At 55.7% G+C, this 25,283-nt stretch overlaps 2 protein-coding genes across 4 annotated transcripts; one reads left to right on the top strand and one right to left on the bottom strand.

Moving 5' to 3' along the window:
- The first annotated feature begins 1,366 nt into the window (after window positions 1-1,366).
- On the top strand, window positions 1,367-16,815 carry GABPB2 (GA binding protein transcription factor subunit beta 2). Of its 3 annotated transcripts, none has more exons than XM_059832251.1 (10): window positions 1,367-1,376; window positions 3,424-3,486; window positions 3,748-3,887; window positions 4,947-5,114; window positions 5,267-5,461; window positions 5,849-5,999; window positions 9,017-9,133; window positions 10,480-10,665; window positions 12,153-12,286; window positions 13,103-16,815. In XM_059832251.1, the coding sequence occupies exons 3-10, from the start codon at window positions 3,774-3,776 to the stop codon at window positions 13,388-13,390; spliced, it is 1,353 nt and encodes a 450-aa protein (XP_059688234.1). In that variant the 5' UTR covers window positions 1,367-1,376; window positions 3,424-3,486; window positions 3,748-3,773; the 3' UTR covers window positions 13,391-16,815. The 3 variants fall into 3 exon arrangements, with proteins under 3 accessions (XP_059688234.1, XP_059688235.1, XP_059688233.1); XM_059832252.1 differs by lacking the exon at window positions 1,367-1,376 and adding an exon at window positions 1,461-1,497 and having other exon boundaries at window positions 9,020-9,133; XM_059832250.1 differs by lacking the exon at window positions 1,367-1,376 and adding an exon at window positions 1,461-1,497.
- An 847-nt stretch (window positions 16,816-17,662) lies between these two features.
- SEMA6C (semaphorin 6C) lies at window positions 17,663-25,274 on the bottom strand. The gene is made up of 17 exons (XM_059832248.1): window positions 25,169-25,274; window positions 24,972-25,086; window positions 24,215-24,272; window positions 24,070-24,126; window positions 23,406-23,507; window positions 22,933-23,023; window positions 22,742-22,864; window positions 22,297-22,385; window positions 21,591-21,808; window positions 21,072-21,203; window positions 20,825-20,980; window positions 20,312-20,548; window positions 19,782-19,919; window positions 19,482-19,559; window positions 19,290-19,345; window positions 18,989-19,036; window positions 17,663-18,453 (listed from the first exon to the last, which is right to left on the bottom strand). The coding sequence occupies exons 1-17, from the start codon at window positions 25,272-25,274 to the stop codon at window positions 17,663-17,665; spliced, it is 2,595 nt and encodes an 864-aa protein (XP_059688231.1).
- Window positions 25,275-25,283: the final 9 nt, after the last annotated feature.

The following is a 25,283-nucleotide window of genomic DNA, read 5'->3' as shown; positions in this document are numbered from 1 at the left end:
TCAAAATGGGGGAAAAAACCCCAACCCTGAATCATTTTTGGCTTTTAAGCAGTGTGGGGGTTTTTTGGTTATTTTTCCCAAGACTGTGTTCTGGGAGCGTGAACACCACCGGTTTGTCTTCTTGAATGTGCTTTTTTTGGGTTTGATTGGGGTGAAGTTGTGATGTGGACCATCCTGAAGCCATCCTAAGAGCTGGGGGGGTACGTGGCCGGGGGAGGCTGAGGCAGCACTTAAAAGGTGCCCAAAACTAGGCAAATATTGGAAAAATCTGCACTCTGTTATGAAAATGGAGTACAGCTCTCCTGTAACCTCCAGAAATCACCCAGCCCGCTGACTTTGAACCACCCATGTTAAACCAGAGGTGAAAAATGTAAACTCCTATGCAGAGCTGTTTGATTTCTGTGTTCCCAGCTGGGAAAACCTGCAGGAGAAGTATTTATTATGAAACTTTAAATAAAATGATTTAAAAACATACACATTCCTGTGGACACTTAAAAAATCCACGTAGACCAGCATCAAGTTCTTTCTGTAATTCGCCATTAAATTGTTTTCAATCTTTTTATGGTGAGCTAAGACCTGAAGTGAGAACATGTACCCATGTGTCTCTGCAAATCCTATGGAGGCTTTAAGTGTGGAAAAACTAAGCCTAAGGGATTATTTTAAGAACATTAAAGATATTATTTAAACTTCAGCTTTTCCAAACCCTACAGGAAAACGTCTCAGCGGCACCCCAGAGAGAAAAGAGGCCTCAGGGTTTCACGTTTACCTCAAAACAGGCACTTTTAACACGTTATCGGCAGCGGAGGGGGCAACGCACCACAGAGAAGGGGCTTGGGCACCCTTTCCTGAGGGGAGCCCACTCCTAGACAGGGAGGCACTCAGAGGAGACAGAGACACACGGACTTTCCCTACACACACACACGGATATTTATAGATACAGCGAAGGGCCGAGGGCCCTGCGAGGCGTGGAGGCCAGCCGCCCCGCCTCAAGGAGGCGCCACCGCCACTAGGCACGCGCCGCCGTTGCCGCCGCCGCACTTTTATATTTGGCGCCTAAACGCCTCTGCCGGAACTAACTGCAGGGGCGCATCACTCGCATCCGCGCTCGGCTCTGCAAGTGCACTGCTCCTGCTACCCTTCCGCTAGAGAAAATACTCCTCTTTCAGGGCTCCCGCGTTGCTCGCCGCCCTCCTCCAAGCCCCTGGGCGGGCAGGAGGCCGGGAAAAAGAAGGAGAAATTCCCCAAGTCCGCCCCATGCCCTCTGCGACAAAGCGAGGGGAACTCCACCTCACCCTTCCTCCGCCGACAGCGGCGGCGGACTCTTTCGTTGGCACTCGCGGTATCCTTCCGCTGCCGCCTGTCGGCCTCGCTTCCGGGTCGGACATTTTGTGTGGCCGCGGCGGGAGGGGCGGGAACAGCCGCCAAGGGGGGGGGAGGCGGGGGGCGGTGCCGCGCGCCGGGAACAGCCGCGTGCCTGGGGGGGGCCCGAGCCGCCGCGTGAGTGGGGCTGGGGGGCGGCGGGGGGGGACCTCCCTGTGAGGGAAAGGGTCGGGGGGAGAGGGGGGCCCCCCATGAGGGGAGGGGTCGGGGGGGTGAGGGGAGACCCCGGTGAGGGGAGGGGTCGGGGGGGTGAGGGGAGACCCCCGTGAGGGAAGGGGTCGGGGGGGGTGAGGGGAGACCCCCCCCGTGAGGGAAGGGGCTGGGGGACCCGCTGTGAGGAGCGGCCTTGGGGGGCTGAGGAGGGGGGACCCCTGTGAGGGAGCAGTGCCGGGGGCCGGTTTGGAGGGGATGGGAACGGGCTGTCCCCCCCCGCGGGGGGGTGTTCTGGGGGTCCCCTCGGGGTGTCCGACGAGGGGGGGGGGGTCCTGCCCCGGGGGAGCGGTGAGAGGACGGGCCCCTCTCAGGGGGAGCCGTGCGGGGGGGACCCTCGACCAGGGGAGGGGAGAGGGCCTCCTGCCTCCGGCAGGGAGGGGGGCTCAGGAGTTTTTGGGGGGGTCTTGAGGCAGGTCTGCAGAGCTGACCCCGCACCGGCTGTTCGGAGGGAGCTTCAGGGCTTTTGAGAAGCGTGCTCTTCCCTTTTACTTCTGAAATGCAGCGAAGGGGAGTTGGGGGAGTTGTCAACAGTAGTCTAAGCTGCTAATACTGTAAATAACTTTAAAAAAAAAAGAGAGGGAGCCTCAGGCTTAAATCCTCCCTCAAACCATCCAGCTGGGAAGAGAGCAGGAATGCAAGGAGAGGCCTCCAGATAACTAATAAGTGACAAAGGTTCAGTTTAATACAAGTAGAGAAGCTGATGCTTTTTTGTTAAGGATCCAGTTTCTCCTTTCTTTTCCAAACGCACCCAGAGTGGTAAACTCCAGTCTTGCAAATACGTAAGCTGGTGGTTAACTGTGAACGCAGAGTTTAGTGCAACTACTTATGCCCGGAAAACATGCAAGTGTTTTCAACGTGGGCGATGAGAAGGAACATTTAAAAAATATTCTTCGTCCCACAAGAAGTGAGAAAGGGGGGAAAAAACCCCCAGACTGGAAAGTCCTAAAGAGCAGAGGGGTTGTGGCAGTCAAACACATGCATTGTAAATGCATCAAAGGTCCTGATTGCAGAGTAAACTCTGAGTAACTGCTCTGGGCTCTTGACTTCCAGGCCTCAGGTGTTGCACGTAGTAACTGCACGCTCGGAAAAAGCTACAAGTGCAAAACAGTCTTGTAAAGTGAGGAGTGTTTGTGGAGGGAGATGATGTGGGCAGTGTATCCTGATGAGCTTTAGGGGTGAGGTTTGCTGTTCGGCTTTACTTTAAAGGCCTTGTGCTACTGATAGCTGGTTCTGTTGGTCACTGAGGACAGGGTGCGATGTTCCTCTTGAAAGAACAAGAAATAAGGAAGAAATAGAGCCTTCCAACTATTTCGTAGAACTGTAATTGAAGGAAATTGAAGGAAAAAAAATCAGCCGAGGGCCTCAGTGCTGTTGGAGTCGCTGTGAGGCTGGGTGGCACAGTGCCCGTTTGCACAGACACGCGTTTGTAGCCGCTTACTGTTCGTCGTACATGAGTTAATGGATAGACGTTGAAGTCGGTCTTTGATAGGACTGGCGTACCAGCATAACCCTACCGTTGAGAAAAATGCTATAGTTCACTATTGCCATAATTATGCTATGTTTTATGTAGCTTGGGATAAATAGAGACACTGTTCTCTGGAACGTTGAGCACAGCTTTTGTGTTCTGCTCCTTTTATGACCTTGAACAAGTCACTGGAGTTACCAAGGTTTGCTTTACCCTCTACCAGCAGCGATAGTTCCCCTGTGCTTAGTTGCTAGTGCTGGGGTCAGAGAGAGTGTCTGGGAGATTAAATCATGTTCTTAAAGCGCTTTAAAAGTCAAAATGATGTTGTGCAAGGAGTGTGAGCAGCTTTGCCGTTGCTTTTATAGGTTCTGCTCTTGGAACTGAATCCACATGGGCAAGTCTTTGTGCCCGTGCAAGGCGCTGTTGAGGTAAGTGGGATTTTGCAGGAGCTCTGGTGGCTTGTGGTGTCTGACCTGGTTGCAGGCTGAGCCTTGGTGTTTGAAGGCACAGAACTGAAAAATATGATAAACACTTATACCTGTTTCTTGATCACGTTGGGCCTAGTTCTGTATGGGAAGATGGTGCGTCCGCTAGTCGCGCAGATGGGCCTTAGCTGTACAGTGCTTTTAAAATGTCTCTGCCTCACTGTCTTTTGTCTGTTTGTTTGCCATTCCTTGCTTTTAAAGCAGCTTTCGGCAAATACTTGCTCCCATGTATGAAGATGTCCTTAGTGGACCTAGGGAAGAGGTTGCTAGAAGCAGCTCGCAAAGGCGAAGATGACGAAGTGCGAAAGCTGATGGCAAGCGGTGCTCCCTTCACCACTGACTGGGTACGTCGGAGGAATAGACGCTGGCTTTCTGTGTGAAACGGGTGGCGTGTGTGCTCTTTAGGGCTGAACCTAAAGGACACAAACGGAAATTGGAGCAGTAAAACCGGAGTGTGGATTGGCAGATAACGCATCTCTGGATTTCTGTGGTGGAGCAGATTCCAGATGAAGCACTTGAAAAACCAAGACCTTCCTCAGGCGAACTGACGTTTGTGTAAAGATTGATCTCTGCCTAATGCGCGAGAGCACAGTCACAAGTACCGCGCTGTCCCGGACAGCAACATATACCGGGTTCGATGCTTTGAGAAGTGCAGTCCCCACAGCTGAGATAAAAGATGAGTTAAGTCAAATTGGAAGAACTGTTAAACCTCTCAGCAATAGGAAGTTCTTGTAGGAATGCTGTATTTAATTGCTTAAACTCTCAAGCAAGAAACTCATCTTTAGGGTGGGTTTCTTTTTTGTTTCCTTAAAAAACCAAACCCCTGAAAACAAACCAGCCCATCCTGGGTTGGAAAGGAAATAAAAGCTTTAATGAAACCGAAGAATAACAGTGGGATAAACAGGGAACCAGAGTATAACGAACAACCCATCGATAGCCCATTTTCCATCACCAATTTTCTTCATTCCCTAATTCATCAGTCCTTTCATTCGTAGCTTTGCGAGATGAAGGAATTAACTGTATGGAGAGGTAGCAGAGCCTAGTAATATTGTAATACTGCCCTTTTCTAAACATCGGGGAAATTATCTATCATGATCTAGAAATGGCAGAGCTGTTCTGCTGTGGTTTGGAAAAGAAGCTCCGTGATAAATGGATGGCACAGTGGAGAAAGTAAAAGCATGTTTGATCTTCAAGTTATCAGATAACGTAAAGATCCCTAAAAAGTTTAATGCTTGTTGGGATGTGATGTGCAGCCTCTTATTTCTGAGTGGAGAAAAAAAGGTTAAATTAATTTCTTCCAGAAGCTTTGTCATTCTGATTACTGCCGGACATACACGTGGTGATTACTGTGCCTGTCCTCTCTTGCTGTGAACCGACAGTAACTCTTCTAAATTAACATGCAGCTTGGGACGTCGCCACTTCACCTCGCTGCCCAGTACGGCCACTATTCAACAGCAGAGGTGCTGCTTCGAGCTGGTGTTAGCAGAGATGCCCGAACAAAAGTGGACCGGACGCCGCTACACATGGCTGCGGCTGATGGACACACTCATATCGTAGAACTGCTAATTAGGGTAAGTATAGTAAACTAGGTATCACACTAAGGTTGGTCTAAATCACCCTTCCAGTTCAGTGTTGATGTCCCTCTTTAAATGCTAACGCACGCACCACCTTTAAGACACTGAGAGAAGATGGCGCCCGGACAAGTAACGCTTATTTCTTTCAGAACGGGGCTGATGTAAATGCCAAGGACATGCTGAAAATGACCGCTTTGCACTGGGCGACAGAGCACAACCACCGAGACGTCGTAGAGCTGCTCATCAAATACGGAGCTGACGTCCATGCTTTCAGCAAGTTTGATAAATCGGCTTTTGATATTGCTTTGGACAAGAACAATCCAGAGACTCTGGTAATGCTACAGGTAGGTCGAGAAAGGAGAAACTTGTTGGTAATTCTCTGACCCACAACTGTATCTGCGCTAAAGTGAGAGGGATCCTGTTGTGTCCGACGGGATCGTTTTCTGTTTGCAGAGACAACTAGAAATATGGAGGTGGATGACTTTTGGTTTATTTCCACATCAACTGGTGTGTGTCTACCAGGACTCGGTGGGTGATAGGGTTTTGTTTCCATGCATCTTGCACGGTCGTAGTGTAAGTTGCCGAATTTAGGTGGCAGTTTTGTCACTGCTTTTGCGCTGGTGTCCCTGACATGCTGCAGAGAGAAATAATCTGCCTCTGAAATGTTTCAAGGATGCTAAATGCCACAGAAAGCGTGACGAATGTATGCCTGACCTCACTGTCTTTCCTAGGAAGCAATGCAGAACCAGGTGAACACTCATCCAGAGAGAACGGATCCCATCGCCAACACTGTGACTCTCACCTCACCATTTATCCTTGCGCCAGGGGAAGTTCTCAATCTCGCTAGTCTCGCCTCTTCAGCAAACGCCAAAACAACCTCAGGTAAGGTTTTATGTGACCTTGAGTGGGAAAGTCCTGAAAAAAGTTCCTAAGACTGCTTACCAGCAGAGGGCAGATGGTCATTTAGTAGAGGAAAAGTGAAATACAGCCAAACACACCCAGCTGCTGCTTCCTGCCCCAGAATATTTTTGCCGTCAAAGGTAGCAAAGCAGATTTCTAGCTGATGTAAATAAAGGTGGTTCCACTGGAAGCGGCGAAGCTCTGCTGAGCTCAGCTGTGGGGCTGCTCCAGGTCTGTTACAAGCAACAGAGCTTGAGAAAATGGATCTGGCTGATTGCAGCAGAGGAATAATGAGAATTATTGCCTGTGCCAAATCCTGAGCACTGCAGAGCAGTTGGGGAACGGTTTGCTTTGTTCTTTACTGGCTACAAGAGTTGAATGAGTGTTTTGCTATATATAAACGTTGAGTAAGGAAATTGCAGAACAAGGAGGTCTATTGGGTGTGTAGCTTACTCCTTATTTCTTCTGTCCCACATGTTAGATGGAAATAATTAGGTTCCTCATTGTTCGGTGAGCCTTATTTGGTGGGGAAAACACTTTCAACTTCAGGCTGAGTGCGAATTCTGTTTGTGTAATTCCAGTTTTCGTAATAACTCTTAAAGTGAATTTTCTGTATTTGGGGAAATCCAAACGATTGTTTCTTTTCAGTCTCGAGGAGGCTACTAAATACATTTGTGAAGCTATTTGTCCTCATCCTGCAAACACTTCTGCATGTGAGTAATTCTTTGGTTAGTGGGACTGTTCACATGCATGAATGTTTGCTTATTAGCTAGAGAGTGCTTTTAAAATCCCAAATACTGACATTCTGCAGTCCCACCCAGACCTCTCTGCTTGTGCCTGGCCACAGTGACTTCAGTGACGCTCTGGACTTGCTCTCAAAGCTTTCGGGGCTGCTCACAGCTTTGAGGCACTGACAAACCCTGATTTAGAAGGGGAAAAATGACCCAAAGTGCTCCTGTTCCACCTGAGAGGAAGACGCAGTGTGACTGGCGCACAACATCTTCAGTCAAGGATATTCTGCAAACTCAAAGGGGCGTGAGACTTGGGATTTTTGTACCCCGGGTGATGCTGTGGCCACGGTCAGCGTCACCGTCTTTGCAGACGGATCTGGCTCTGCCTGGAAGCCAGGTGGGAGTCACAGAGGCCAATGCCTGTTGAAAGGCTGTTAGAAAAAGGCTGATTTCCAGCTTAAATACATTCACAGCCCCTTTAGACCTTCCCCTTCTTCTTTTTCCATCCCTTTGATGTGGAAATCGGTCCTGTCCCCTCTCTGCCTTTGTTTTGCCGGGCTAAGCAAAACAGTTGCTCTGAGTCCCTCGAACCCATCCATGGTGGGTGGGCGAGCTGCCGCAGGCAGCGCTCCAGATGAGCTCTTGGCACTGGCCTTGTAAATCCCCATCTCTCACCGCACCTCTCCTCATGTATCCTGCAATGTAATCGCCTTTCTCAGTGCCACAACACGGCGGCGGCTTATTGTCCACGTGTGACTGGCCTAAATTACCCTGGGTTTTTCCCCTCACAACACGTCAAGCACTGGTAATAGCCGGTCAGGGTGAAAATAGCCGGTGTCTCCTGCTCTAGGCCACGTCAGGAGGTTTCTTCCTCATTTCCCACAAGAGGGCATCAGCAACTGCGCCTTCATTATAAGAAAAATCCCTTGTTTAAGACATGTAGCTAATCATTTTTCTTACCTCTCTTAAATTCCCTATGTCTTCTGTTACTGAAAAAGTTTTTAAATGGGCATAAGTATCTTTGGCTGGTCTGAAGAAATCTGTTTACAAGCTGCTGAAAAGAGTCACTAAGCCTGCAGTATTTTCATGTGCCTAGCCCACGGCCTTTGGAAAGCATCATTCTTTGAAAATAAGTCCCTTGATAACCTTTGTAAAATCAGGAACCGGTGAGAAAGAGAGAGACTAGGTTGCAAGGGTTAAGGCAGGGGAACTTTAGGTGAACTTCCCTTTGTGTGCTTATAATCTATTTATCTACGCTGGCAATGAGGTACAGGATCTCTTTTTTAAAGAGGAATTGTGGGCTCTATGCACTGAGTTTGCGCCCGTTTAGTTAATTTCCTGTTCCATTCTTATTAAGTCTGCCTTTGAATAGGAATTACTATGGTCAATTGGAGGAAGAAACATTGTTTTTTGGAAGCGAGAGGGCTTGTTTATCTCACTCAAATCAATACCCCATTGCAGTAACCGTGATCTTTCCCTTACTGAACCTGAGAGGGGAGGAAGAAGGGACCTGTGTGCCTAGTACATTGAAAGTAAGGGCTATATGTAGACAATTTCTGCGTTTGAGCAAAAGGCTCTGTTAACTGATCTGTGCTAAAACATTTGGTCTATGAGGTAATGCTGAAGACTGTGCTTGGAGACTTTCCCAACCGAGGAAGAGCTTGGGTGCTGTAATTTGCTCATAACAGCAAACAAGTTTAATACATTCTTTAGGTTTTGCAATTTTTGAAAGTTGCAGTACAACGCGAAGCCAAGTAATTACGTGCGTAGCAGCCGCTCTGCACAACGTGACAGCAGGCAGACTCCAGCATGTCTGTGAGTGTCACCAGGCAGCGCGGCCGCATCTTGAAAAGCCGTCCACGGCTCCAGATCGAAGCTCGGCATGCCAAGCAGCCCGGCAGACAGCCTGCCTTTCTGTGGTTCTTACAAGAAAGCTGGAGCAAATCGGTTCACATTTGCTGTTCTTTTTGTTACGTGATGCAGAAATAGCTTAATATTTGCTTTAGATTTGATTTAAAATGGTCATAAAATATTCAGAGTGGGTACAGTCTGTCCTAAAGTAGTATCAAAGCCCTTTTTACAGTTAGTGAGGTGCCTCTCATGAAAAATGATCTGTACCACCCCCCTTTCTCCATTGAGCCCAGACAATGTTTCATACCTGATGTCTTGATCTCTAGATGACAAAATCATTGCATTCTGACTGCTCTATTCGCTGTTTAGATATGGCAGGGCCTGACAATCCTTCAGTTTGCCCGCATCTTTCCCAAGCAGGTGACTCGCAGGTCTCTACGGTGCAGTTTTCCAATTCAACGACCTCTGTCCTTGCCACACTCGCAGCCCTCGCTGAAGTATCGGCCCCGCTTTCCAACTCAAACAGAGATACAGGTAGGGGAAATGGGTCAGATGCCGATTCAAATCTGTGTAGTGCTAGCGAGTATCTTGCGAGGAAATTGAAGGAAATTGTGGAAGTGAGTTTGCCTTCTTCCAGGGTAAGGAAGAGATGACGATAAATATTTGTGAAGCAGTGGGTTAATTTTGTTTATGTATTTATTTTTTAAATCCCAGTTCAAACTTAATTAAAAAACCAGTGACTGTTACCAATAGAAGTAACTGATTTTTATTAACCAGCATGTCTGACCCTGACATCACAGTAGGTTGCTCTTGACATGCTTTCAAAGTTATATAAAAAAGAAAAAAAAAAAACCCACCCAGTGCTCCAGAACATGGGTTTACTTTAATATATAAACGTAGATAAATATTTGTTTAAGAAGGAAATTGTCTGAAATGTTTTGTGTCCCCAGTTTGCTGTAAAATCTTGGTAGTCAACCAATGTTTTGAGTCTCTTGAGGCTCTGGTAAACTTCTTACGGAAAGGTTTGGGCGTTTTTTGTATTTGGGTTTTTTTTATGATCTTTTATGGCATGTTTGACCTTTAATTAACTTCAGATTTAGGAATTTGATGAAGTTAAAGTTTATATAATCCTTTCACCTTGGAACTCATTTATTTTCCCCAAAGCTAAGCATTTTTCCTAGGATCTAGAGATGAGCAATTTGACTTCTTTAAGTTGCTGGTGCCACACCACTGATTCCTTGACCTGCCGTGCTCGACTGTTTTCCTCTTTGGCAGCCAGAGCGTGCGTAGCAGGTCAGATCCCCTCTGTTTCCTGCGCTTGCAGCGTACGCTGGGAGCAGGATGCAGCCGAGGGTTTGCAGTTCTGATTATTTGTGCGAGCTGTTGAATCACACAAAAAGTGTCCCAGGGAGTCGTACCAGTCTGCGGTCATCCAGCCAAACTAAATAGCTTCCTCATGGTTGCTTTGGCCGTGCTGGTGAGGACAGGGCTCTTGAGGCACGACGAGTTCTTTGCGTGTGGTTTGTCTTCGTTAGAGCTGGGGGAAGGGTCGTGGAAGGAAGCCTTGCAGACCCAGGTCTGCTTAACAGCCGCCTCCAGCACCAGGCTTTTTAATTTAATTAATATGCTTGTGTGCCAGCACTTACTAATTTACACAAAAAATGCTGGTTTTACTCTAGAAGACTTGTTTTGTTGAGGTGTAGTGGATTTTATTCTCTTTCCCCTGCTAAGACTTACTGTATTTCCAGCTGTTTTTTCATAAGTGGGCATCCCAGGAGTCTCAAGCCGCGTACTTGAGCTTTTTCACTAGACTAAAGTTTCTATTCAAGGAAGAGAGAAGGAAACGCTGACTTTTTTTGGCGCTTACTTTATTTCCTAAGGTAAGACGGAGGAAGTAGTGGAAGCAAATTCTGTCGATTCTGCCCTACAACAAGTGGTTGGCAGCGGAGGGCAGCGCGTCATCGCCATTGTAACCGACGGAGTTCCCCTGGGCAGCCTGCAAACAGCCATCCCCACCAGCGGCCTCAGCCAGCCCTTCATCCTAACCATGCAAGATGGACAGCAAGGTAGGGAGGAGCTGAACTTGGAAGGCAGCGCTGAGGATTAACTTCAAAAAGAAAAGAAACAACTGCTGCCTGTGAACCCTGTCGAGCCCCGCAAGGCCGGCGGCTGGTGTGATCTGGCTTGTCGGCGCTGTGGTGTAACAGATCCGTGCCTGCCTGCTGGGTTCCAGGAGGGGTTAAAATGTCTGTGTGACTTACGTCAGTGGTAGAGCTTGCCAGCGACTTGTTTGTAGCTTAATTCGCGCTGCTGCGCTTTAATATTTTGGTCTTTGCGTTAAAACCAAACACCTTCAGTTGAACGTTGCAGGAGGAGAAATGCCAGGGTAGCCGTTGTCTCTTTGGCAGCCAGGCAAAGATGATTCCTTTATCTTGTGGTGAACTTACTGGTCTGGGAGTAAATCACTCGATCGATGAAACTGCAGCCTGTTACCTTTAGCAATCGCTCCATCGTTCTTGTAAAACTTAGCATTAGGCGTCTGATACCAGCTTAAATACACCTTTTCCTCCCCTAACTCGTTATATTGCCTAGGGCAATATAACCAATCAGTTTTACAAGGCAAATGTAAATTGTGTTCAGTAAAGCAGGGCAGAGCTCCAGAGCGCTCGTACAGTGAATTTTTGTTTCCTTGAGGGATGTAATTCATCAGCCTTGTCTACTACTGACAATTCTTTTAGCGTGTCCTAGGGATACTCGGTTATTTGGATTAACGGTGGTGCAGAAAAAGAGGATTAGGAAGCAGAGCAGCTCTCTTGTAACACGCACTCAGTGCTACAGTCTGAGATGGGTTACATCAGTTCTGTCTGTTTACGGACTTCACGAGTGAAAAGCAATTTTCTAAAGCTGTTAATTATTCAGCATTATTTGCCAAATCACTACGAATAATTCCTGGCTTGTAACCCATTCTTAGTCTAAGAATGACAAAGGGAGAACTGTTTAGGCAGCGCTACCTTCAGTAGCTCACGTGGTGCCTTTCTCCGCCTTGGTTGGATGAATTCTTGCTACTGGCTTCCCAAAGTGAAACCCCATGTTTGCAGATTTAAAATGTGTTTGTTCTCTGGCGTATTTGCAGCTCTTGCATGCGCTTAAAGCTGATTCAGAGCTTAGCCACTGGGACCGTGTGCTGGGAATTTTCGAGAAGAGCTTTCTATCCCTCTTGCTTAGCCTCTCTCGGCTATTAATTGCATTACTGAGGCATCAGAATGATAGTTTTTGCCTCACGTATTTTCTAAGATGCAAATCTTTGACTGTGGATTCTGTCAGCCCTGTTGTGGTGAAATACTCGGGTATTTCAGAGGCCTGAATAAAGAAAACTGGAAGCCCAGTCTGGAGGTTCTCTCCTCTCCAGGAAGACTTTGGCACTGCCTATCCACAGGTCTCCTCTTTTTTTCCGGAACCATGCTGATGCACTGACTTCAGAGAAGTCTTTCGGGAAACATCTGTGCAAAAGCATGTTTCACGCTGTATAATTTGTCACCTTTTAATTTTTCAGTTTTAACTGTACCTGCTGGCCAGGTTGCAGAAGAGACTGTTATTGAAGACAGAGATGACGCAGAAGAGGAAGAAAAGCCGCTGGCCAAGAAGCAAAAAGTGGAACAAAACGTAGATGACTCAAAGGAAGACAAGGTAGATACTCCTGCTTGTAACTTTGATTGCCGCCATCTCCTGCGTGTTTCTCTGCTGTGCTGAGGATGTCGGGCTCCCGGTCTGCCAAAGCCATCTCGGAATAGAAACGAGCTGCGCCCTGCTTGGCTGAGCCTGGGGTTGTCTCTGCAACAAACTGCTGGGTGGTTCCCTGCTCTTCCTGCACGTGCTCCTGCATTAGCAACGAACACGCAAGTGGTTGAGAGGAGCGATGCTCAGTTGAGTGTAGGTAGGAGGAAAACAGCCAGCTAAATCACTTGTTGCCATTTCGCCTGTGCTGAAGCTGTAGCTCAGGGTTTTTCGGTGAATTGTGGTCGTTTACTGAGATTATTTAGGATTTCCTGTGGAAGTGCAACACGTGGGCTGGGTGTAAGGCAAGTCTCAGCTCTTCATAAAGCAGCAGGAACGACTCCCCCATTGCTCTCTGTTGGGAGGACGAATGTTTTTCTTGATTGCCTCTCATATTTTCAGCACTAGTAGCTCTTTATTTTTCTGGCATCTTGGTTACCCCTGCTTCCAACCTTTGAAGTTCTTCATGGTGAGATGACGCAGAACTTTGCAGCCCACTTCGCTGCACTCTGTGGGGACGCCTCTGTGCCTCCCCGTGTCCCGATTGCCTCTGGTAATCTGTGATGAGCAAGCCTGTTGAACAGAACTCAAGCCAAGCTGGTTTCTAGTGCCGCCTTAGAGCATTTGGCTTTTGTAACTCGTCACTGTTGGAGTGCTTGCACACCCTGTTTCCTTCATGTCGCAGGTTGGGCCTCCATCGTGGGCTCTCTCAACTTTTATTTTCTGCAGGACAGCGTTGAAAGGGAAGCGCTACAGCAGCAGTTGCAAGAGGCGAACCAGAAGGCTCAGGAATACCGCAGCCAGCTCCTAAAGAAAGAGCAAGAGGCGGAGGAGTACCGGCTGAAGCTGGCAGCCATGGCACGACAGCAGCCCAACGGGGCGGAGGTGACGGTGCTCGAAGAGGTTGCTGAGGTTGACCCGCTTGTGGTAACCTCAGAAGACATCAAGGAATCCGTGCTGTCCATGCTGGAAACGGATCAGCCAACTGATATTGCTGTGGAAACTGTAACCTCCTAATCCTCGGTGGTTGACTGGGTTTTGTAAAGGAAAATAACTTTTTTTTCTCTTTTTGTTGTTAAATAAGGTGCTATTGGCAAGCGGTGTTGAGAGCAGAGGGCTGTTGTCAAAGCCACCCCATCGCCAGGGGTAGAAGCTTCTCCAGCCGCTCGCAGCGTAACTCTGCTTTCAGCGCAGTGCCAAAAGGTGCTTTTAAAGCTTGACCTTGAGAGATTGGAAGCTTTTTTACAAAATTTTAGCCAGCGAGTGACCTGACAGCTTATTTGGTGATGTCAGTACCTGTGTTGTTGGGGAGAGGAAAAGAAATACCTCCTTGCTAGGGCAGCTGGTGCGAGCGCTCGGCTGCCTGGAAACAACAGCACTGAAAACACTTACTGCAGTAACCTGAGGTGTTCGCTCCCTTCTGCAAAGCCGAGTGACCGGATCTGTGCCTTCAGAAAAAGTAGTCCCTTGGGGTGTTGCTTTAAAGTCTCCAGGGGTGCGGAGGGGATTTCCCCTTTCAGCTAGAAAGGGAATTACATGTTCTTTTTCTTCCAAAACCATGAATCTTTTTGATTGAGGCAACCTTCAATGCAAGAGCAAAGGCCGGGCTGAATGTCTGTCAGCCGGGGCATTTCCCAATCTCAGGGAATACCACGCTTCACCCTCTTTGGTTCAGGAACAATCTGGGGGATTAGCTACCCAAAGGGATGGCAAAAAATTCCTCCTCGATTTTATGGTATTTAGTCAAATGCTCTATTTGACACTTCCACGCTGAACAGCGGCGTTCACTGATTATATATGCAAAATTACATGCGGCGGTTGCTGCAGGACAGCTTGGGAGTCGAGTTGTCTCTGGAGCTACATATGTCACTTTTTTTTTTTACCAAACAGTTTTTAAAGATACTAAAACCTTTTTTAACAAGCAGCTGATCTTGTTACTGAAATGTTCGTATATTTTTCACTCTTTGCAGGCCTGTTTAGAGCAGGGATCCGTTCAGTTCAGTCGATCATGGGTTTCGAGACAGCAGGGAACTGATTGGAAGCACCCCAAGTAATCGCGTGGAGCTCGATAATGAAAGATTATCAAGGGAAGTTGAGAAAAATACCATAAACCAGGGAACTTTAGAAAAATGCCATCATGCAAGCTGTGCTGTCAGTCGCAGAAGGGTTTTAAGGGCGAGGAGTGGCTTGCGGCTCCAAGGCCGGAGCAGCTGGCCTGCTCCCTGAGAATGTCTTCTCGCAAGATAAAAATTCATAGCTCTTTTGGCCCGTAGTTTATCGGCTTGGGGTTTCTTGGGGTTTTTTGTCCTATTTTTGTAACTGTTGGCAGTATTCAAGGTAATAATTTGATGTCATGGTCCTTGCGTTGCATTTTTCCCTGTTATTTCCAAGCGTGTCCAGATAACACGGTTCTCTCTTGGTTCAGGTACCAACTTTTTAACGTTTCTTTGCCGATAGATCAGCCTGTACCGTGACGTCGGAGATGTAGTACGGACTAACGAGTTCATAAAGGTATGAGCGTACGGTGACGGCTCTGGAGAAATTTCTCACCCCAAGTAGGAACTGCCTTTCATCCTAAAATCAGTCGGTTCCTGGAGGCTGGGCCGGGCAGGAAGGTGGGATCTGCCAAAATCCCATCTGGGGCCCCGTTTGACCAGTTGGCTTCGCCAGCGAGCGGGAGGAGAGGGAGGTTTGTGTGACTGTTACTGTAAAGGCTTCCTGAGACTGGCTGGGTTTTGAGAATCTAAGTGCATTTATTTATAACCAGTGTAGCTATATTTATAAATAAGACTTTTTTTTATCTTTTTCCAAAAGATGTTTTGAAGAAGGCTTTAATAATTATTTTTTATGAATGAATGTTTGGAGAGACTCGGTTCCTGGTTATTGATTACTTCAGCGTTTCCTTGCTGATGTCAAGCGTACATTAAGTTATTTCCTTTTGTTCCCCGTAACATCGACAATTTGGGTCTGTTTGAACTAAAAACCCGCGTCGGAGGGTTCAAGACAGTATTAGAGTAAATCCAGGCAGGTTCTTCTAATACCCAAAGTGTTTACGGATGTAAAGGGACACTGTCAGCTTTGGCTTTTACCTTTTGCCTGAAATTTGTGCTTATGATATGACAATTTGAAGAGCTCGGCAGCTGTGGTGTATATAGACGCTGTGTTGTGCCTTTGACAGCGCTGCGGTTCTGTTAGTTCCCTGAAAAGGGGCGGTTTTGCCAAAAAGTCCCTCCAGCTGGGAAGCAAACTTCCCCTTTGGAAGAGGAGAAAAAAACCCCAGAAGTCCGTGGCGCTCACGGTAACTGGGTTTGGTTTATAGAGTTGGGACGAATAAAGCTGACAGTGTTCTTACTGCTTCGCCTTGTGGGGGGAGATCACACGTTAATTTTATTTTTAGAAGTACTCGCGTACGGGGTCTGAACAAAGACGAGGAGAATTTGATCTCCGCCCGGCATTTAGAAAGAATTTAAACCCGGCTGCGTCCTCTGCTCTTCCACAGAAAGGACTTGGATCTTTTTAAGCCAAGACCAGCAGTTTTCTGGTCGGCGCGTAGTCAGCTGTGGCGGTTAATAACCTCCCACTAGAGTCCGGGCCGCGCTCTGCCGCGTCAGGGCTTTCATCGCCCACGCCTTCTCCATCCTCGCGCTGCTTTCACCGGCGAGCGCAGGGTTTGAAGAGGTTCGAGGCTAAACGAACCCCTTCCCTCTCGAAGGCTGCGCTCTCAGCGAGGCAGAGCAGCCCGGCTCCCCTCCCCTGCGCGCTTGGGATCGCATCCGTGCTCGCTCGTGGGCGGCAGAATCCCGGCCTGCTTCCCGGGGACGCTGGGATGCAGAAGTTGCATCTTAAAAGGAACGCGCGTTGTTCCTCCTCGGTGGAGGAGGTGGTGCGGCGCTGATGGAGCCAGTTTGGGTTTGATTAGACGTGTATTTCCCTCTTGTTGGCGGTAACCAGCTCCAGCCGGTTCCCGTTATCCTAAATCGGAAGCAGGGCGTTGTAAATCCGGTGGGGATGCGAGGAGGAGGTCCCGGAAATGCGAACTCGGTCCTCTCCAGATGACTGCCGAGGGCAGTGACAGACCCCGCAGTGACAGACCCCGGGAGCTGAGCTGAGCTGAGTGTGGCCCGGCTGCCCCGGAGCCCTCGGCCGGGCCCTTCCCTGTCCGTACCCCACTTCCACCCCCACCCCTCGCCCCTGGGGCACTTCTTGCTGCCAAAGCGGATTATTGCTTTAATCTCGCCTTTATCAGATTGTTTTCCCTGTGCCAGGCACGGCGCCGGGGTATTTATCGCAGAATAAATGGCCGCTTCGTGGCAGCAAGTCCCCTGCAGACCCCATTAGCGCTGTGCCGAGGAGCCAAGTGCTCAGCACCCCGTTTCTACTGAGGCTAAATGTTTGGAAATGCAGAAATTTCAACATTTATACATATTTTTTTTTGTACTCTGTTTCTTAATAAAATGCCACGACCTCAGTCAGCGGCTTTCCTGGTGTCAGCCCTGTCCCCCTAAGCCAGCGCATTGTCAGCCCCTTCGTGTCCCCCAGTGTCTCGTGTGCCACCCTCTCTGTGAGGACACCCCAGGGCCACCACACTGGGCCCCCACCCTGTCCCCGAGCTGGGCTCGGGGGTCCGGTGGCACCTTCCCCGCCCTTGTCCCATCCCGCTCTCGTCCCCCCCTAACCCCAGACAGAGCCAGGCGGGCACCGGCACGGGAGCGACCACGTATTTAATTGCCGCGGCCGGCGCGGGGCCGAGCCCTGGGCCTACACGGTAGGACGAACCGAGCTCTGGCGTGGAGAGCCGCCACGTCCCACACCCTTCCTGGCGTCCCCGGGGGGGGGTGGCAGCCACCGGGGTGGGCTGGTGGCGGCTCCAACGACCCCCAAAGCAGCAAATAAATTAGAAAGCAAAAAAAAAAAAAAAAAGCTCTGGGAGATGGGGACACGGGGACCCTCGTCTCCCTGGTGGGGGCCAGCCTGGGGACACGGGGACCGCAGTCACCCTGGGCTGGGACGTGGGGGTGGCTCAGGGTTGCAGGGATCCCGTCACCCTGGGTAGGGAGATGGGGTGGCTTGGGGACCCTCACCACCCAAGGGAGGGAGATGGCAGCCCGGGGACATGGGGACCCCGGTGGGGGCCAGCCTGGGGACACAGGGACCCTTGTGGCTCAGGGTACGGAGCTGGGGACCCTGCCACCTGGGGCAGCGGATGGCTCGGGGGTCCTCCGCCAGCTGCAGCAGGGGTGTCCCATGGGTGCTGGGGACCAGGACGTCCCCGTGTCCCCGGCGGGGGGCTCAGGGCCGCCCGGGGGCCGCCGGCACCAGCAGGGGCTTGGGCAGCACTGGGGGCTTCATGGAGAGGGAGCGCTCCAGGGCGCCGGGCCGGGGTCCCCAGGGCGGCCCCCCCGGGGCCCCCAGCGAGTGCATGCGGGTGAGCCCCCGGGCCAGGCCGGGTGGTCTCGCGGGCGTCCCCCCCAGCGAGTGTCTCTGTGCCAGGGGCCGCCGGGGCGGGGGGGGGCTGTCGGGGGGCACGTCCAGCCGCCGGGGCGCCCCGTCGCGGGGGGCTAGGGGGAGGCTGGAGAACGGGGCGCCTGGCTGCACCCGGTTGGCGAAGGAGCTGGCGCCCGGGGGGGTCACCGGCCACCCCGAGCCCCCCGCCCCGTGCAGCCGCTGCAGCAGCTCCTCCAGGGTGGGCTTGGGTGGGGGTCCCGGGCCGGGGGGCTCTGGGCACCCTGGGGTGCCGAGATGGGTGGCCTGGCCGCGCCGGGGCTCTGCTGCCCGTTCCCGGGGCGTCTTGGTGGGTGGCTGCGGGGTGGCCTCGGGGGTGGGCAGCTCGGGGGGGTCCCACAGGCCCCCGGCCCCTCCCTGGGGTGGCAGCGGCGGGTAGAGGCGGGGGGTGGGCGGCTGGGCCGGGGGCCGCGGGGCGGCGGGGGGCTCCGGGGGTCCCTTGGGGACAGCGGGGTGGCGGCAGCAGGCCGCCAGCAGCCCACTGGCCAGGGCACCCAGGGCGAAGGCGCCCAGCACGCAGCCCACCAGCACCGGCACTGGCACCGTCGCCGCGGCCCCCGGCCCGGCCTGACGCACCCCTGCGGGAGCACCCGTCAGCTCGCCACGCACGCGGGGGGACATGACCCTGCCCCGGACCCCCCCGGGGCCCCTCCTGGTCCCTGGGGTCCTTCTCCCACCCCGGCTTCCCTTCCTGGTCCCTGGGGTCCCCCCACCCCGGGTCCTTCTGTCCCTTGGGTCCCTCCTGGTGCCCGGGGTCCCCCTCCCACCCCTGGGGTCCCCCCACCCCGGGTCCTTCTGTCCCTGGGGTCCCTCCTGGTGCCCGGGGTCCCTCTCCCACCCCTGGGGTCCCCCCAGCCTGGATCCTTCTCCTGTCCCTGGGGTCCTTCCTGCTGCCTGGGGTCCCTCTCCTGTCCCTGGGGGTCCCCCCATCCCCAGGGTCCCTCCCCAGTCCTTGGGGTCCCTCTCTCCTATCCCTGGGGTCCCCCCCACCCCTGGGATCCCTCTCCCATCCCAGGGGTCCCTCCTAGTCCCTGGGTCCCTCCTGTGTCCCTCCGTGGTCCCCAGGGTCCCTCCCAATGGGTGTCCAGGGGCGACAGACGGGGTGTCACTGACCATGGGCCAAGTCCCTGTCCCCGTCACTGTCCCCCGCAGCTGGTGCATCTGTGAGAGCAGAGTGGGGTCAGGCCAGGCCACCCGTGTCCCCTGGGACCACCCATGTCCCCTGATGTCCTCCACATCCTCTGGTGTCCCCCACATGTCCCAGGGCCCCCAGCGTTGCCCTGGTGCCACCTGCACACACACCCCCCCCGCCATGACTTCATGTCCTCAGAAGTTCCCATGGTGACCCTCTATGTCCCCAAATATTCCCATGTCCCCAATGCCCCCCAATGTCACCCATGTCCCCTCCCTTCACCTTGGCAGGTCCCAGTGATCCCGGGGGATCCCTCCATGTCCTGCTCGAAGCCGCTCCTGGGGCAGACAGGGGGGGGATGTCACCCACCGTCCCCAGTGTCCCCACCGTGTGGAAGGCACCCAGGAGATTGTGGGGGGCACAGGGAGAGCCCCCAGGGAATGCCACCGCGGGGGCCACCGCAGGGTCACTTACGGGAGGTCCTCGGAGAAGGGGACGCAGCCCCTGGGGGGCAGCCAGACGCAGTAGGGGTCACGGGCAGCCAGGCAGCTCCTGCGCGGGGGGACCCAGGCGGCCGGGTGCCGGAGCCGCCCTCGCACGCCCCTGTGCCCTCGCACGCCCTTGCACACCCCTGACCCTCGCACGCCCCTGCGTGCTCACACGTCTCCCTGCCCTTGCACGCCGTCGTCCCCCCATGCACACCCCGTGCCTGCATGTGCCCCTGTGCCCTCGCACGCCCTCGTGCTCTCGCACGCCCCTCGGCCCCCGGCTCACCTGCGGCAGGCGCCGTGCCGGGCGCAGCGGCTCAGGGGCAGACGCACCAGGCACCCGGTGAATGCGACGTAGAGCTCCTGGCCCGGCAGGTGCAGCTCCATCCCCAGCACCCGGCTGGCACCCCGCGGCCCCCGGCACCTGCACCCCCATAGCACCCATCATGACTGCACCCTGCCCCAGCACCCACAGCCTCACGGCACCTGGAAACACCCCACAGTGCCTGTCAGCACCCTGCAGCCCCATGGCACCCACCAGCACCCCACGGCACCTGCCAGCAGCCCACGGCACCTGCATGGCCCCCAGCACCCATCAGCACCCTATGGTACCTGCATGACCCCATGGCACCCATATGGCCCCCCCAGCACCCATCAATGCCCCGTGGCACCCACATCACCCCCCAGCACCTGCAGAGCACCCACACCACTGCTGCACCCATCAATGCTCTCTGCCTCCTAGCACCCATCAGCACCCAGGGCCCTCACAAGCCCCCCAGCACCCACAGCCCCGGGCACCCAGCACCTGGCACTCACCGCCCGGGGTCATAGAGGCTGATCTCCTCCAGCAGCAGCGTCTCGGAGCCAGCATCCCCGGTGTCACCAGGCTCCCGGCTGTCACCGGGTGCTGGGGTGCCACTGGGGTGCCGGGTGGCCCCGAGATGCTGCATGGCCGCCAGGACCTTCAGCACCCGCCCGTCCTCGGCGCCCAGGAAGAGCACGGTCTGGTTCCCCCGCGGCCCCGCGCCCGTGTCCACCGCCAGCTGCGTCAGCCTGCGCCCAGCACACCCTCGCACCCGCCTCGCACGAGGCCTCGCATGCGGCTCTGCAGCCGCTCGCACGCCCTCGCAGCGGGGTCTTGCACACCCTCGAGTGGCCTCGCGCACCCTTGCACAGGACCCTTGCACACGGACCCTCCCCACCCCACAGCACCCACAGGACCGGCTGCACCCTCACCCCCCTGCACGCTACACCCTCCTCACACGAGCCACACTGTCCCCCGAGGCCACCCTGTCCCCGAGGCCACCCTGTCCCGCCGCCGGGGTGCACCTGGTGCCGGTGCGGGTGAAGAGGGGCTGCCCGCCGGCGGGTGCCACGGCGCCATGCAGCAGCGGGTGCTCCTTGGCGAAGGCCAACGTCTCATCGGGGAAGTCCCCGGAGGTGACGATGCTGGTGGCCGGTCCCATCCCGGCGCAGCAGCCCGGCCTGCGGCACAGCCGGTGTGAGGACCCAGGTGTCTGAGTGGTCGCCGCACCCTGGGGGGACCCAGGCATCCGGGTGCAGGGCGGGGGGATACCTGGGTCGGGGCACCCTGTCCTCGGGCACCGGGGTCCAGGTGCCGGCGGTGCCGCGGGGCTCGGCAAAGGGTCCTTCGAACGCCCGCTCCACGTCCGCCAGGTAGAAGGCGCAGACGGCCGAGCCAGGGATGCTGCGGCGGTGGCAGGGGGTGGCACCGGCACTGGGGACACCCCTGTCCCCTCCCGGGGCTGCCAGGTTGTCCTTGGTTTGGCCAGGGCCCCTCCATGTCTCTGTTGGTCCCCGCTGTGTCCCCACACCCTGTTCCCCTGTGTCTGCATCCCTGTGTCCTGTCCCACTGTGTCCCCATGTCCCCGTGTGAGTGCATCCCCACGTCCCCATCTCCTGTGTCCCCATGTCCCCATCTCTCCTGTCCCCATGTCCCTGCCCATGTCCCCCCATGCTGCGCTCCCCTGCCGTGTGCGTCTACAGCCCCACGTCCCCTTGGCCACCCACGTCCCCACGCTCCCATCCACCACGAGCCCATGTCCCCCCTGTCACCGTGTCCCGGCCATCATGCCTGTTGGGCTGGGTGCCGAAGAGGGCGAGGACGGCGGGGCGCCCGTGCAGGGCCCGGGGGGGTGTCACCGCCTCGAGGACATCGAAGTAGAAGACGGCGTCCCCGGGGACGGCGCACTGCAGCCGCACCTTCAGGAAGGAGGTCCAGCGCCGCTCCAGCACCCGTGGGGAGCCCCCCCGGTCGTTGCGGCACACCCGCGCCACCCGTGCCACTGCCACCTGCGCCAGCACCCACGGGCGTCAGCACCCAGGGACCCACAGGCATCAGCACCTGGGCATCCATGGGCGCTGGCACCCAGGGACCCGCAGGCATCAGCACCTGGGCACCCATGGGTGTCAGCACATGGGCACCTGCAGGTATCAGCAGCCAAAGACCCTCAAGCATCGGCACCAGGCACCCATGGGTGTCAGCACCCAGAGACCCACAGACATCAGCACCCAGGGACCCATGGGCATCGGCACCCATGGGCATCAGCACTGTCACCCGGGTAGCCAGGGGCATCGGCACCTCGGGCTGGCACCCATGGGGCACCCATGGGCATCAGTCCCCGTGGGCTGGCACCCAGGAGCACCCGCAGGCAGCAGCACCCTGGGAGGCACCAGCACCCGCCCAGACACCCCAGCGAGGGGCACTGGGGTCTCCCCTGCCTTGATGCCAGGGGGGTGGGCACCCGGGTGCCCCCCCGCCCCCGCGCCCCCGCGCCCACCTTCCCCAGGGCGCTGAGCTCCACGGCGACCTCCCTGAAGAAGAAGTAGACGTAGGGGCCGTAGGGCAGCGCCTGGACAAAGTGGGGCTCTGGGGGGCCGGGGGGGCCGTCAGTCCCCACCGCCTCCTGTGCCCGTCCCCCAGCCCCGTGCTCACCCCTCCCCTGCCCCCTCCACCCCTCCGTGGCCCCATAGCCCTCTACCCCCAGATCCCAGCCCCTGTGTCCCCCACAGCCCCCCCATACACCCCCGCCCCTCTACCCCAGCCCACAGCACCCCAATACCCCCGTACCCCTCTACCTGCCCCCATCACCCCCCCATACGCCCGTACCCCCTACCCCATCCCCATATACACCCGCACCCCTCTATTGCCTCCCCCCAGACACCCATACCCCCTGCGCCAGCCCCACGTACCCCCCTCCCGTACCCCCCCATGCAGTGGGGTACCCTGCAGCCAGCGGGAGCTGTACTTGAGGGTGCGCAGGGGGGGGCGGCCGGGGCTGAGGCTGCGGTAGATCACCGCGTCGCTCGCCTGGAAGTCGGCCACCGTGGCCGAGTACAGGCTGCCGTCTGGGGGGGACACCAGTGTCAGCCCTGACCCTGCCCTGGGGACCCCGTCCCCCCCCTCCAGCACCCACCGACGAAGAGGGCGACGATGCTCTGCTTGGCGTCGAAGGGGCACCGGGCCTGGCCGCTCACCTCCTCACCCTCCTGCGCCAGGCTGCTCACCTGGGGGGGGCGGAGGTGCTGAGACCCCCTGCGCTCATCACACACACAACCCGGCACCCCCCGCTACCCCCAGCCCCGGTGAGGAGACACTGAGGACCCCCGCGCTTGTCACACCTCTGGGTACTGCCCCGCTGCACTCCCCAGTGGGGACTGAGACCCCCCACATTCATCACACCCTCCCACGCTCCCCAGTAGGTGCCGAGATCCCCCCACTCATCACCCCCCCCGTACTCCCCAGCAGAGGCTGAGACCCCCCACACATTCATCACACCCATGCTCCCCAGTGGGGGCCAAGACCCCCCACACTCATAATACCCCCCCATGCTCCCAGCAGGGTCTGAGCCCCCCCACTCGTGACACCCACCCCCCGGGCTCCCCCCACCTGGTAGGTGCGGCAGAGGGGGCTGAAGGCGTTGGTGCCGCAGGCCAGGAGGGTGCCGGCGTCGCGGGGCACCAGCACCCTGATGTAGTTGTGGCACTCGTCCTGCGCGGGGCATGGGGGGACACAGGGGGGACACGGAGGGGACATCGGGGGGACAGAGGGGCCCCGGTGTCACCACCTCCCCCTGCCCAGAGCCCCCTGTTTGCCCCCACCCCTTGTATCCCCCATACGCCCCACACGCACCCGTACCCCCACACCCCATACCCCTGTGCCCCAATACCAGTACCCCCTACCCCTATATGCTGTACCCCCTACCCTGTACCCCCATACCCTGCACCCCTGCACCCCCATACCCCACACCCCCGTACCCTGTACCCCCACACCCCTATACCTCATACCCTGTACCCCCACACCCTGTACCCCCCTACCTCCCCTACTATATACCCCACACCCCGTACCCCCACACCCCTATACCTCATACCCTGTACCCCCACATCCCGTACCCCTATACCTCCCCCTACCATATACCCCACATCCTGTACCCCCATACCCTGTATCCCCACACCCCCATACCCCCACACCCCTATACCTCATACCCTGTACCCCCACATCCCGTACCCCCACACCCTGTACCCCCACACCCTGTACCCCCACACCCCCGTACCTGCAGCCGGCCCCGCATGGCGCAGTTCTCCCTGTCCCGCGTCTCCCAGCTGAGGTGCTGCAGGGTGAGGCGGAGGGGTGGGCACGGGGCCCCCCCACCCCGGCCCCCCCGTGGCCCCAGGGACGGCAGCCCCGGACCCCCTTACCCGCTCGGGGTACAGCGTCCCCTTGTCCTGCCCCAGGTCGAAGGCGTAGATGTGGTCCCTGGGGGGGGAGGGCGTGAGTGTGCGAGGGGCACGGGGACACGTTCGGGGCCACGGGAGGGAACGCGGGGGCCCAAGCACGCACGAGCGTGCAGGAGCACGCGCTGGCGGGCACAAGCGTGCACAGGCGGGGGCAATCGGGCTCCAGCGTGCAGAAGTGGGCGCAAGCGTGCCCAAGCGTGGACAAGCACACACAAGTTTGCACAAGCGTGCCCAAGCGTGCAGAAGCAAACAAGCCTCCAGAAGCACGTGCACGTGTCAACAAGCGTGCGCAACCTTCCACAAGCACACACAACTTTCCACAAGCACACACAAGCATGCACAAGCGTACGCAGGCACACATGAGCTTGCACAAGCACAGACAAGCACGCACAAGTGTGCACAAGCACAGACAAGTATGCACAGGCACACATGAGCTTGCACAAGCACAGACAAGCACGCACAAGTGTGCACAAGCACAGACAAGTATGCACAGGCACACATGAGCTTGCACAAACACAGACAAGCACGCACAAGCGTGCACAAGTGCGCACGAGCACAGACAAGCATGTACAAGCACGCACAAGCACGCACAAGCGTGCACAGGCACACATGAGCTTGCACAAGCACAGACAAGCATACACGAGTGTGCACAAGTGTGCCCAAGCACAAAGCACACACAGGCGTGCCCGAGCGCGCCCGAGCGCATGGCCCCGCTCACCGGGCGGCGACGAAGAGGGTGCCGTTGAGGCGCAGCATGCGCTGGAAGTCGAGGCCGAGCTGGGCCGTGACGTTGTCCCCCCGAAGGCCGCCGAAGCGGGGGTAGGCGGCGGTGGCTGCAGGGACGGGGGGGACGCGGTGACACCCCGCTGGCCCCCCAAGCCCCGGTCACCCCCGCCCCGGCACCCCTCTGCTCACCTGCCAGCCCCACGGTGCTGCGTGCCACCAGGTCCCGCGGGAAGGACTGCGGGGCCCCCCCGGGGACGAGGAGGAGGAGGACGAAGGGCAGTGGGACCCCCAGCATCGTCACGGG

This window comes from Gavia stellata, chromosome 33, assembly GCF_030936135.1.
Source record: "Gavia stellata isolate bGavSte3 chromosome 33, bGavSte3.hap2, whole genome shotgun sequence".
Classification (NCBI taxonomy): Eukaryota; Metazoa; Chordata; class Aves; order Gaviiformes; family Gaviidae; genus Gavia; species Gavia stellata.
The sequence above is the reverse complement of the archived record's forward strand: the minus strand, read 5'-3'. Positions and strand labels throughout refer to the sequence as shown.

What these genes read in the sequence shown, in the direction of transcription:
- GABPB2 (XM_059832251.1), top strand. Translation starts at nt 3,774, where the DNA reads ATGAAGATGTCCTTAGTGGACCTAGGGAAGAGGTTGCTAGAAGCAGCT. An exon ending in CTCCCTTCACCACTGACTGG is followed by an intron (nt 3,888 to 4,946) that starts GTACGTCGGAGG and finishes ATTAACATGCAG; the next exon opens with CTTGGGACGTCGCCACTTCA. An exon ending in TCGTAGAACTGCTAATTAGG is followed by an intron (nt 5,115 to 5,266) that starts GTAAGTATAGTA and finishes TATTTCTTTCAG; the next exon opens with AACGGGGCTGATGTAAATGC.
- SEMA6C (XM_059832248.1), bottom strand. Translation starts at nt 25,274, where the DNA reads ATGCTGGGGGTCCCACTGCCCTTCGTCCTCCTCCTCCTCGTCCCCGGG. An exon ending in CAGCACCGTGGGGCTGGCAG is followed by an intron (nt 25,087 to 25,168) that starts GTGAGCAGAGGG and finishes CCGTCCCTGCAG; the next exon opens with CCACCGCCGCCTACCCCCGC. An exon ending in CCCTCTGCCGCACCTACCAG is followed by an intron (nt 23,024 to 23,405) that starts GTGGGGGGAGCC and finishes CGCCCCCCCCAG; the next exon opens with GTGAGCAGCCTGGCGCAGGA.